Source organism: Boleophthalmus pectinirostris, unplaced genomic scaffold, assembly GCF_026225935.1.
Source record: "Boleophthalmus pectinirostris isolate CB_2022bp ecotype Guang Dong unplaced genomic scaffold, ASM2622593v1 HiC_scaffold_15, whole genome shotgun sequence".
Taxonomy (NCBI): Eukaryota; Metazoa; Chordata; class Actinopteri; order Gobiiformes; family Gobiidae; genus Boleophthalmus; species Boleophthalmus pectinirostris.
Window position 1 is genome coordinate 34291397 of NW_026571070.1, and position 13323 is coordinate 34304719.

A 13323-nucleotide genomic window follows, 5' to 3' on the forward strand; every position below is an offset into this window, starting at 1 on the left:
GGGTTGGAGGCTTAAGAGTGCGTCTAATAGCCCAGAAAATATGGTAATAACTTTCATAGCATACATAAGCCTACTTGAAACTGGAATCTGTTGACAAAAAAATTGTAGTTTAAAAATGTTTAAAAAGTTTAATATTTGAATCAATATGTTCAGCTGCACCTGATATCAAGCCAATACATACGGGTTTTGGTTCCTTAATAAACAATAGTGGCTTACTGTGTGCTGTGTCCTGGTCCTCCTCTCTCCTCCCAGAATGCACCACCATGCCTCCTTTGAAACACTGCAAGAAACAGGGGGGCTCTTTGCCCTGCTGCACCTGAACCTGTGCACACAACAACAACATGGGTCATGCTTCTGTACAGAGACAGAGAAAGATCACATCTTCTACAATAACACACATGCACACAACTTACAAAAACAGTCTAAAAAACAGCCCCCTCTCCTGGTCGTGTCTGTACTGACCTGAGCCCCTCTCTCCTGGTCGTGTCTGTACTGACCTGAGCCCCTCTCTCCCGGTCGTGTCTGTACTGACCTGAGCCACTCTCTCCCGGTTGTGTCTGTACTGACCTGAGCCCCTCTCTCCCGGTCGTGTCTGTACTGACCTGAGCCCCTCTCTCCCGGTCGTGTCTGTACTGACCTGAGCCCCTCTCTCCCGGTCGTGTCTGTACTGACCTGAGCCCCTCTCTCCCGGTCGTGTCTGTACTGACCTGAGCCCCTCTCTCCTGGTCCAGCTCCACAGTCATTAGAGCAGATGTTCCTTTCTCGCTGACGGTGGAGCAACGACCCTGCCAGAAGAAGTATGCACACTTCTCCTTCCCGGGACCGGCAATCCTCACAGGCTCCAGGTTCTGCCACCGGCCCACTGCGCACACACACACACACACACACACACACACGCACACACACGCACACGCACACACACGCACACACATAAACACATCAGGATATCCATCAGCCTGTATAGCAGGTGGACTGTTTGAAGATTTCTGTTCTCAAATGCACAAAAATTAATTTTGTAAAGGTCTAAAATATGCTCCACAATATTTTAGTACATTAGAAAATAGTTGTGTGTGTGCAGTACTGACCTGTGCTGTGTGTGTGCAGTACTGACCTGTGCTGTGTGTGTGCAGTACTGACCTGTGCTGTGTGTGTGCAGTACTGACCTGTGGTGCTGACCATGTACTTCCACTTGAGCACGTAGGTGTCCCCCTCGTGGAACTGTCCGATGCTCTGCTGGGGCAGGCGGCTGTAGTCAAACTCCAAGATGTGCCACATCTCCACTCCCAGAGTGCTGATCTGATAGCTCCTCCACTCCTCACCCTCCACCAACCCATAGCCCCGGCCCACGTTAAAGCCGTCCAGCACCGTGCCCACTGGGGCCCTGTGAGGGGGCAGCATGCGGGCCGCGTTATAGGCCCGGGGCGGCTCTGACAGGGGCTGTTCCTGACCGCACAAGAACACACAAAAACACACAAGAACATATGAGATTAGTGTCAGTTTACTCAGTTTGTAAATGCAAGAGCCTGGACTGTAAGAGGCTCCTGAGGGGGGAGGGACACACTGTGTTCATGTCACACATGTACCTTGTGTGTACTGTATGAGTTCACACTTGTACCTTGTGTGTACTGTATGAGTTCACACTTGTACCTTGTGTGTACTGTATGAGTTCACACTTGTACCTTGTGTGTACTGTATGAGTTCACACTTGTACCTTGTGTGTACTGTATGAGTTCACACTTGTACCTTGTGTGTACTGTATGAGTTCACACTTGTACCTTGTGCCTGTGGAGCTGCTCGTTCATGTTGCTGGTGGGACTGGGGTTCCTGGCCTCGCTCCAGTCACAGAACTTCTCCTTGAACAGAGTGGTCTCGTTGTGCTGCGTCAGACGCCCAAACACGGCCCAGTCTGGACGGCCCTGGCCCTTCCTGCACGCACAAGTGTAAAATGATCTATACAACTCACAAATGAAATCAGTTTGCTTTAGTTCATATAAAGTGTGCATGCTTCTCACCTGGGGATGAGGCTGTTGCACTCCCCGGGGTCCAGTGGGTTAATGTCACAGTTGGAGTAGTCGAAGGTCCCGTTCCACAGGTGCTTGGCCAGTTGGAAGGCCACTTTCCTCTGGGCCAGAGTCACCTCCTTCCCATGCCAGATGTACATCTCACTGCCAAAGTCAAACACCAGCACCTGCACGAGGAGACGGCATGTGAGGCACAGAATTATGACCGGCCCACAGCTACCATTTATGTAAGCGAATCTGTGGATTTTTTTTCTTATACTCAGTCTGGATAATATACCAGACATTTAAGTGACCTGCTGTTATTTTTATGTCACACTGAGAAGAGGGAGCAAAACATGACCCTATTCTAGAAGCCCACAGTCCACATGGTCTGACCTCCTTTGGGTGGAGCAGGGAGCAGCGCGGCATCTTGGCCCAGAAGTCATCGTCAGGCACCAGTTTGTCGTCCGTCAGTCTGTAGATACAGTTGGTCTCCACTATGGCCGCCTCATACAGCTCGTCCTCATCTGGAGTGCCCGCGCCTGGCACCACGAGGTCAGAGGTCAGCATGAGAGACACCATCACATTTTAACACACATACATCACAAAGTACAGAAAATCTCACATCTGCTGCTGGACTTGGCCAAAAATCTGCACTATCTATACCCAAAGCATTTGTGAAAGCAGGGTATCATAAACATGACCTAACCGTGTCAGATACAAGGTAAACATGTACAAATCAAATACAACTTTTACAAATAACAGTTGTAATGCTGGTTTATTCTGAATTACAGAAACATTAGATATGATGGTCAGGTTGTTTGGATAATCATCTGAGAACCAAAACACCAAATTACAACAATCTGAAGGCAGAATGAGCTTCACATGAGTCAATCTATATCTCTCTGTTCTAAATGGTCACTACCTAATCTCCAGCACGTACAGCCAATCGTGACTCAGTGCTAGTGCAGCCTATGCAGCTCAGGGAGGAAATTCTGGAGGTTCTGAGGCTTTTCCATAAACTGACAATGAGAAGAAAAAAATTTATCTGCAGGTTAAGGTGCTGGCAACACAGGTCCAGATGTGACTGAAATGGCTCGGTACAACATTAAATTGTGTTTCTGGTCTACTACTGGTCACTCTGTCCTGCTCCAATTGAATGACAGGCATTATAAAAAAAATAATAAAATAAAAAATGTGCCCAAGGCTGGAAGAAAATAATTTTTTTCCACTTTAAAGGGCCCATCTCATGTAAAGTAACTCTTTTCACACTGTATCTTCTGCACATAAACAAGCACAGTTTGGGTTTTGGAACATCCATTACACAACAGTTTTCTTGGAGACGGTCACAGACCAGGAACTATGAAAGGCCGAGTATTGCTCCTCCCCCGCCCGTCCTGAGAAAGCACAGGCTCCGCCCTCCAATCCCTTCCTCCGCCATCTCAGGGAGGGAGGGGGAGACAGACGTGACCCTGATAGTGGCAGGAATAAACTTTTATTCATCATGGAGATACAGCGCGTTCAGCCGCATGTGTTGGACCCGGAATCAAACGAGGACTTTGAGGAGCTCAAGCACCTCGTTCACATCAGCTGAACATTACTGATTGGTAAAGTATTAATAAACACTAGTAGATCAACTTATTATATCATGTAACTGCAGTGTAGAACAATGAGCTTAATTATGCTGTCGCTTTTGTTTAGGTGTTCATGTGGGAACTGTCAGCTGATGCGGGGTGGAGGCGGGACAGAGATGGTGGAGGCGGGGGAGGGGGGGAGGGTGTGAAGCGCTTTCTGCTACATCAAACGTGTCATAGGTGAATCTGCTGCGTCATCGTTATAGCAGCTTTAGTTCGTTGTCACGTGGGAGGGTGACAGAAATTCGCTGCAATTTGTTAAAAAAACACCAAATCAATCTTAAAAACCACTTCAGCGACAAATACAAGTCCCACACATCACTCTTAGAAGGTAGAAAGCTCTGAAAAGTTGATTTTGCATGAGACGGACCCTTTAAAATAGTGCTTTTATTTTGATTTGAAAGATTATAGAAAATGACAACAGCTGACACATTATTATAGATTTATTCTCATTTTATTTTAACATTTATACAATTATGTCTTATTTGACACCTATCTCTTGGCATCTTTTTTGCTACTTATTTAGAATCTTATTTAGAATTTATTATTATCATTTATATTTTCGCTCTGTTATTACATTATATTGTGATGAGTGAGCTGCTGTGTCCAGATCATTTCCCTTGTGGATCAATAAAGTTTGTTCAAGTCAAAGTCTATTTTTACTCTGGACTGGTCTCACTATAGTTGAGCTATGAATGTAGAAGTGCGTCCTCACCCTGGTACGTCCCCTGTCCTCCCAGAATCCTCCAGAAGTCTTTGGCTGAGGGGCTGTGTCCCCCGGAGCCCTCCTCCACCACCTGCACATAACTCGCTCTGCAGCCCAGGTCTCTCTTACTCTGGATGAAATTGGCCAACTCAGACGCCTAAATAAAAGAAACAATATATCAGTTAAAGTTTAAAGTAACAGTAAAATAACCATAAAACTAGCAATGTGTCTATAAATAGAATACTACTCTGTATTTGGTCTGAGCAAACACATCACACACAAGCAGCAACTGTTACAAATAAAAGACTAATTGGAAACAGCTCATGAAAAGCAAACTTTCTATGGGCCATGGTTTGCCCGGACAGCTAAAACCACAAGCTCTAACAAAACTTTACAAAGACGAGTGGATCTGGAGCCATGTCCTGTGTCCAAGACTCCAGAGGGTGTGACTGACAGGCAGATTAACCAATCAGAGAAGCATGCTCAGTTCCGATAAAAACAAACAGTGGCTAAAAAGTTTAAAAAAAAAGGAAAATAAAACACTACAGAGGACTGAGAAACGGAGCAGATTTCTGCAGAATCAATGACCAAAGCACCAAACTCATTTATCTCAGGTAATAGAAGTGATGAACTGTACGAAAATTTTGAAGAGCAGATGTTGCTTGCATTTAAGACATGTGATACAAATTAGTAGCTGTGTTTGGATCGTCTAGTTTGAGATGCAGGTTTGTCATGATCTGTGGTCCGATTCCAAACCCTTATAGATTCAAACAGGATGTAGAAAGGACTAGATACTCATGCAAACACATGGTATCGGGGTTTCAAGTCTTCTGTGCTAGTGAACTCAAATCTACCAAGGCTGCCTTTATAAAAAGATTCAGACTAGATACAGACAGATCTATCTATATCTTAGCTCGAGCGTTGCCCCCTTGAGGAGTTCTATATTAAACGCTGCCAGTTGTGTATTGGAATCATGTCAGAAGTAGGCGTGTAGGACCTTGTTCTTCTCAATGACGTTGGCGAACTCCCCCATCCACACGAAGCAGTTGTGAGGCGTGAGCAGCAGGAAGCAGTCCCCACTGTTCAAAGAGGAGGCTCTGGGCTCCACCAGCCGCGTCTGCACGTGTCTGCGACCTGGGCACATGGAAGGGCCACACAGAGGTCACGTCACACATAAGAGTCACACATGGGTGAAATCACTGTACTGTGTTAACCCACACTGTCCTACAAAGACACAAGGCAGTAACGTCATGTTTGGTCAAAAAGGAGTTCATGTCATTTTGTGGATTTTTCCTTTATCATGTGAAGAAATATTGTGAAAAATATTGAGCTCAAAATTGCCCTTTGACCCTTATTTGGCTGTTACTGCACTCTGCCTTTGTAACATGGGCCAAAAATAAGGAGTCGTGCAAAGGCAAAAGGCAGTTACTGACTTTGGTCCAATGAGGTTCATTTGGTCTTACGATTATTTATGTTACTAGGTTCTTTTTTCAGACCAAGAGTTTGTTTTCATACCTGACAGTTTCAACTGCTCCCTATAGTGGTCACATGACATCACATGACCACTCTGAGGAAAAGCACTAGTCTTGGTCTGAAAAAAGAATCTACTAACAGTAACTGACATTGTTACTGCCTTTTGCCTTTGCACGACTCCTTATTTTTGGCACATGATACAAAGGCAGAGAAGAGTAACAGCCAAATAAAGCCCCATTTTGAGCTCAATAGTTTTCACATACAAATATTTCTTCATTATAGTAAGTATTTGTCAAATTCTGGGAGCCCTGCCTATCCTACTTGTGTTTGGACAAAACAAACTTTGAAATCATGGGGATTGGCATTATAATTCATTTGCATATGAAGGATTGCTCCAGGTAGCAACAGCGCCAAGTGGTAAAGTAAAAACAAGCAGAGATAAAGATAAAGAGATAAAGATAACGTGGTGAAAAATCTAAATATTACTCCAAATGCTGTATATTGGTTGAAGTTTTATCATCTGATGCATTTGTAGGAAGAAGTCCAAGGTAGAATACCCCTATCCATCCATATATCCTCTTTTGTAGATCTACCCTCATACTATATGTCATGAGGGTACATGTGTTTTGTAAACTGTGTATTGTGTGAGTACATCAGGGGAGTGGTACTTGAGTGTGACCCAGTCCAGTAGTAGTAGGGCTCTGATGTGGTGTGATTTAGGGCCCCAGCTGTCTGTGCTGGCCGGACCAGAATAACCTCTGTTGTGTCCCACTTTAGACTTCCTCTGAAGCTCCACGGTCATCTGCCTTTCCATTCCTTTTCAGGTCTGGGTCACGCCGTGCACGCTCTCACACATCAGACAGTTTGTGAAGTGAATGACAATACAAGCACGTACATGTAGACCATGTATATATTAGCTAATCAGAGTCTTTATATATAGAAAACTTTATTCTGTGTCCTTGTTCTATAAGACAGTGGTAATGTAGGTGACATCTAGTGGTGTTATTTACATGTACATTACATGTAATGACTGTACACTGATTTAATCACAGGCAGCATTCATCTTATGTCTGAAAGTCTACATGTTTGAGGGAGATTCACAGTTTTCTAATCAAGAAATAGACTCAGTTATATAAGTGACTGCCCGCCATCTGAAATGATGACATAATTGTTGAACCCTTCCTGTAGCACTTGGTTGATATTGTGATGTGTAGATGTGTGTTGTGTTCTGTGTGCAGCTCTGACCTTTGACCTGCAGCAGCATGAGCTTCTTGTAGGGGACGGCGCTGTTGTTGGACACATGTTCAGAGATGTTAACACTCCTCAGGTTCACGTTACTGAAGCTCTCGGTGCTGGCCAACCCAGCCAAGGCCACCTCTGACAGACCACTGTTCTTATTCACTGCAATGACACAATATTCAAGTGTTACAAATATGAAGTATTTCTGTATCTGTATTGTGTATCTGTAGAGGGAGACTTTATGAGTGCTCCGGGAGCCATACAGGAAGAGACAGACAATAACTCTGTACTGGTGTTAAACAGTAGAGTTTGCTCTGGACAATGAGAGGAAACAGAGCCATTTAAATGTAGGTCAAACCTACAGAGTGTTTATCCTCCACTCCATTGAGCTGAACTGTATGTAGTCTGCACGTGGTTGCCAGAGTCAAACCAGGCATAAAAGGAAATACATTGAGCTGCAGAGGCTGCACTAGCACTGATTCATGATCAGTGCTATTAATGCAGGTGCTGAGGTTTAGGAAGCAATGTTTGATTTGAGTGTGTTTACCTCATGTCTGGGGACAGGCAGGTCATGTTTATGTTTTGATTTTAAATTTTATAGTTCCTTCAACCCTTTTTATATTTACCAGGACAGTCACACTGCCAAGCAGACAGAATGGATGATTAAAAACTAAGTAGTGTAGTAGTATTATTCTTGCCAATAAACCATTTAAATTGTGTATGTGTGTATTACCCATGTGGCCACACTACAATGTCAGGTTTCAATTCAAAATCAGTTGTAGTTTAGATCTCTATTTATACTTTCTAAAATGTACGAGATTTTTGGATTAGTTTAGCTATTCTGATTTCAGTCTCAAATGTTAATGCACCTTAATGAGTTATTAGAATTTGTTTCATTAACAAATTCTTAAAACTCAAAACATTTGCAAATCGAACACAAACTTTCAGGACTAGTTGCTAAAGTTTCCATTCGATATTTGAACCCACTCTTCTCCTCCTTGATCCTCTTGCTCTCCAGCAGCCCCACGTTCAGCCTGGACTCTGTGTACTCGTGGCGGAGGTCTTCTCTGGAGGCCAGGACCTTCAGAGGGTTCCTGGATGACTGGACGTTCCTGGCTGGACGCACTGACCGTTTGTGCTGCACCATCTCTGAGGTCAACCTAAGACAAAACACATGAGATCTCAGGATTTGTAAGAATACAAGCAAATGTCCAGCTTTGAGTGTGTTTAGTGTCTTCATTTAACATTTTAAATAACTGTCAAACCAACAAGTGTTTCTACTGAACAGACATTACAGGACAATTAGGCAAATAATTGAATGCACTGAATTCATTTAAATGTTTTTAATGCTATTTCAGGATTTTGATGATAAAATTACTACATGTACTGTTTAAAATACAAAATAAAACCATAAAATACAATGTAATTAAACAATAAATGCATAAAAAAATACGTTTTATATATTAACATCACATAAAAACAGAACAGAGTGGACAGAGTGGACAAGACAAAATGAACAGAGTGGACTTCATGAATAAGACAGATTGGACAAAGTGGACAAGACCGAGTGAACAGGACAGAGTCGACAGGATGGAAAGGAGAGTGGACAGGACAGAGTGGACAGAGTGGACATGCCGTACTTGGGCTGCTGCGAGCCGAAGATGGCATCAAAGTCCTGCTCCAGCTCCATGTGGTTGGCCTGGGGCAGGTCCTCCATGTGGCGGTAGAACTTTGAGAAGGTCTCATCCTCCAGATTCATCACCTCTTTGACTTTGAGCTGCGTCACTGTGATGGTGCCCTCCACTCCAGGCACTGAACAAGAATCACAAATGTATAAAAACGTTTGTGATAAAATATGATCATTATAACATGTAGTGGCTGGTGTTCACTTTACATCACAATATTGTAGAATTCCTACATTTCAAAAGTGAGTGTGAGGTCAGAAGTCTATACTGGAATTTTCTCTGTCAGATTGCAAATTTGTTGACCTGGCTAATATATCTGTAAATACTGAATCCACATAGAAACATATTATGATTGAAAGTTTATAGAGCCAGTTCCAAACAAATCATGATACGGTTCAACATTTGTAGATCATACATTTTGATATTTCTTTCAAAAACAGTGAATTTTCCAATCTCCATCTGATATTTTCACATTGTGCAGAGCAGGCCAGACCTTTGTTGTTGAGCTTCCCAAGGAAGTTCTCCAGTTTGTCGAGCTTCTTGTCCGTCTCCAGGTGCAGGTCAGGGGCGGCCTTGATCTCTGTCCACACAAACGTCAGGCTTTAGACACACAGCTCTCTACAGGCCTGTGTTTACACATGCTAAGGTATGGGAGTTATGGTAGTAGGTCTACTACCTGCACTTCACCATGGAGATGTTTTTGCTTTGGTTGGAATGTTCCACAGTGTGGCATTAAACTTTCTGCACCATAATACATGTCAACTTTAAACAAATGAAAAGAGTAAGTGTGGTCACACCACACTGAAGGAGCTAAGGAACTATGAAAACTAGGGACAAAACCATACACTAGTGCACATGGTATTTATACATCAGACGACGTTATTCAGTACAGATGGAGTCTACACGGCACAGGTGGGTCTAACATGTACAACATCAGAAAGAAAGAAGAGAATCCACCTTTAGAATCTTCTTCCTCGTCTTTAAGAAACAAACAAACAATTGGACATTTTTAGAGAAGACTTATTACAGTTTTTAAACTACATTATGTAAACTACGTGTGTCTACATAGAGTTTGTGTAAACTGGACGCCCGGACGCGCCGGTTTGAACGCAGCTTTAGTTTTGTCCCTGATCCGTGGAGTTTATAGAAAAGCTGATGAGGCCTGACCTTCCTGTGGTTTGGAGATGGCCACACAGTTGTTCTTGGGCTTGGCTGGTACTGCAGACTGGAGAGCCGTGGGAGACGCCAGGCCTGGTACACAAGACAAAAGGTATATTATAAATGCACAGAGGAAAACCATAAAAAAGCAGTTAATTCTTATACACAATTAATTATTTATGTAAAGAACAGTGTGATCACGGTTTTGTCCTTCCCACTTTGTCCTCAGCGCATCAGATGTGAATTTTTAAAACAGACTAGAGTTACAATAAGAGACCAGTGAAACAGGTGTTTACACAGTCATCATAAACAAATGTATATCCAGATTATTGTCCACTCTGCCCAATTTAAACTCACTTCAGTTTGTGCTACATCCCACCTCCTCTGCAGCTCCCCCTCGGCTCCTCATCCTCTCATCCTCCCCTCACTCTCCTCTCCTCTACCACCTCCAGTGTCCAGGCCCCAGGGGAAAAACATCTCCCAAACCTCATCTGATCGTCCACGCCCTTCATCACAATGTCTTCATCATGAGGTCTGAGTGCCAAAGCCAACTCATTCAAGAAAACATCAAACACTTTATATATTTATGCCTTATTTAACACCAGTCTCTTGCTATTTTTCCAGCTTATTTTGAATTTATTGTTACCATTTATATTTTTGTTTGTTATTATATTTATTGTGATGTGATACCGAGTCCAAATCATTTCCTTTGTGGATCAATAAAGTCTAAGTCTACTTTCACTTTGTGTCTTTGTGTCCCTCCAGGTTGAATTATTGGTATTGTCTGAAAAGACTCCATGTGCACAATCCTTAAATAAAAGCTTTGATAACACCAATAAATGGTGAGTGGAAAGAACTCTACCATGCTTAAAAGCTCTGAAAAGTCAATTTTGCAAAACAGGTCTGATTTAACATAAGATAAAAATACAGACTCAACAGTGACAGGACATGTTGTGGTTTGCTGAGAATAGTACATAATAAGAATATTTGCAACATGTACTTTTCAAATTGCAGTGATTCAAAGAGCAATTTCACCTCCATAGTAATTCAATGTCCTACCAGACAAGAACACAAACACTAAATATTAAAGCTGGGGTACACTTTTTCTTTTTGGAAAAGTTTTGGTCAGTTCTGTGTTTTCAAAATGAGTCTTGTGTGCCGTCTAGAGCTAATAACTGAGCACTTTTATTTCTTGTCAACTAGGGATGTAACGATATTTGATATAATATTGAATCGTTCGATATTGATCTCACAATTCAATACACATGCTAGTTCGATACATGTGTCGATACACTCATGTCGATACACACCCTCCACTGTCCGTCCATGCCTCTGTGTTGTCATTTACTTTGGTCTGAAAGGAAACTGTTATCGTGGTGACCTCCTCAGATGCAGCAAGAAAACAGCTCCACAGGGACTTACAGCTGAAATATTCTAACAGAGGTGGATTTTATCGTTCAGTCACTTTTTAGTCTACCTTGATAGACGCAGGAATGACAAAAATATTCACTTTTAAAACCTTTAGAATTCATTTTGGATTCATGTCGGCTTTAATCAAATGTGCTTGTTTATACACCCGCAACGCAACTCGCGATATACAAGATCTATTTCTCAGACTCTCTCAAGTTTTACTCAGAAAACGGTCTTTTGAGACATTCTTAAGTAAGATAACATAGTTTTATTGTCCAGGAAGAGGACGGGAGAGCGCAGTGTGTCACAGACTGTAGGGGGCAGTGTGGGAGGAGCTACGTACTGTCTCTGCTGGAGGAGAGAGCAACAGACACAAGCGTGTGACACAGGAGGAAAAGAAATCATCAAACCATCATCAAAGAAGGAAAAGTTTGATAGTGCACCTCCCCTACCACCAACACCCATTTAAAAATAGACTCGCTATATTATAAAATAGAAAACAAACTGAGAAAACTCTGTTCTTATTTTCACTGAATAAACATTCTGAGCTGTAAACTATTGAACCAAACGAACTAAGCACTTCACATTAATATCATTATGTTATACTCATTAGGAGAAAAAAAATCTCATGTATCTCATTTTTGAGTTTTAAAATGAAATCGAATCGATATCGTCATCCATGTATCGAGCTACATATCGAATCATGGGAAAATCATAATTGCATCCATATAGCCAACCCAGAAGTAAAGGCCAAAAGCAGTGGTCAGATGGGCTGTGCTTGGACGGTCCACTCCAGTTTCACTTCTAATAAAAGCTGTTCTAAAGCCGTGCACGAGCCTGAAAATGACCGTGGATATTAACGACGTGCTGAAAGCTCTGTGAGAGCTACTGACCAGTGAGAATTAAAAAACTAAATCAGCTTTAAGTGTGGATGGTTTGTGGTGCTCTCTGACCTTTCTTGACCATGCGCGCCGCCACGGTGAACTGGGTGGAGTCGTTGGCGGCTCCGTGGCCCGTGCTCTTCCAGGCCTCCTCCCGGGCACAGATCAGCTGCTTCCTCTCCTGGATGGACATCTCTACAGCCTGGCTCTCCGGGTCCACCACCGCTACACGCTAACAAACAAACAAACAGGATTATGGTCAATGTGATGGAACAAGTCTCGTTTAAGTCTCGTTTTAAGACCCACTTTTATTCTCTGGCTTTTAACACTGTGTGAGTTGTGTGGTCCTCTGTCTCTTTTATTTATTTGTATTTATTTTACTTATTTATTGCCATTTTATAATTTTATTTGATTTATACTCATTTTATTGTTTTTAGCAATTATACCTTTTATTGTCTTGTCTTGATCGATGCTGCTTTGTTTGTTAAAAATAAAATAAAATAAAATACAAATCTATGTAAAATGTCCTACAACAATAAAGTGGATTTGGATTTGAAAATGAAAGCACACACTAAACAATATGATTTTACTGGAAGAGATTTAAGTAAAAAATTAGTAAAGTGCAATGAATAAATTCTGGTGTCTAGACTGTGGACGTGCTGCTGCTGTGGAGATGGCAGATTACAATTAAATGTAATGTTTTTAAACCAGCCAAATCTAATCCTATATATACACAGTGCATTCAAAGTTTTGATAAGTGAAACATGTAAACAATTGATACTTTGGAGTGACACCACGCTGGGGGTGCTCTACATGTATATCTATGATGGGCACAGTGAACACTTTAGTAAAGACTGTCAAAAAAAGTCAAATAGTCTACAAACAGATGGATTAAAATCAGCACATTTTCAGGAGCCTGTGATCAATATAAGTGTTCATGGTCCTGTTTAGGAGTTTGATTTTCAACAAAATGATGAGTGAGACTAACTGAAAAACTGTTGACTAATTTGATGTGCGAGACTTGTTTAACAGCACAAATCAGCTCACCTGCTGTAGTTCCATTTAAGTCAGTTCTTTCTGGTCAGATTGAGTTTAAATAAAGCTCAGGTTAATGTCTAACTTGAGTAACAGCTTCAG

At 42.1% G+C, this 13323-nt stretch overlaps 1 protein-coding gene across 1 annotated transcript in view; it reads right to left on the reverse strand.

The window, feature by feature from the left end:
• The window catches only part of svila (supervillin a), a 52904-nt gene that overhangs the window by 6840 nt on the left and 32741 nt on the right, over positions 1-13323 (reverse strand). The window contains exons 20-33 of the mRNA XM_055150840.1: positions 12259-12418; positions 9905-9988; positions 9231-9317; positions 8693-8864; positions 8040-8212; positions 7059-7214; positions 5338-5474; positions 4350-4497; positions 2397-2542; positions 2013-2188; positions 1776-1926; positions 1164-1443; positions 708-862; positions 217-322 (exon numbers count right to left, since the gene is read on the reverse strand). Of these exons, the coding sequence (XP_055006815.1) occupies positions 217-322; positions 708-862; positions 1164-1443; positions 1776-1926; positions 2013-2188; positions 2397-2542; positions 4350-4497; positions 5338-5474; positions 7059-7214; positions 8040-8212; positions 8693-8864; positions 9231-9317; positions 9905-9988; positions 12259-12418 (2131 nt within the window). The remainder of the gene's footprint in view (positions 1-216; positions 323-707; positions 863-1163; positions 1444-1775; positions 1927-2012; positions 2189-2396; positions 2543-4349; positions 4498-5337; positions 5475-7058; positions 7215-8039; positions 8213-8692; positions 8865-9230; positions 9318-9904; positions 9989-12258; positions 12419-13323) is intronic.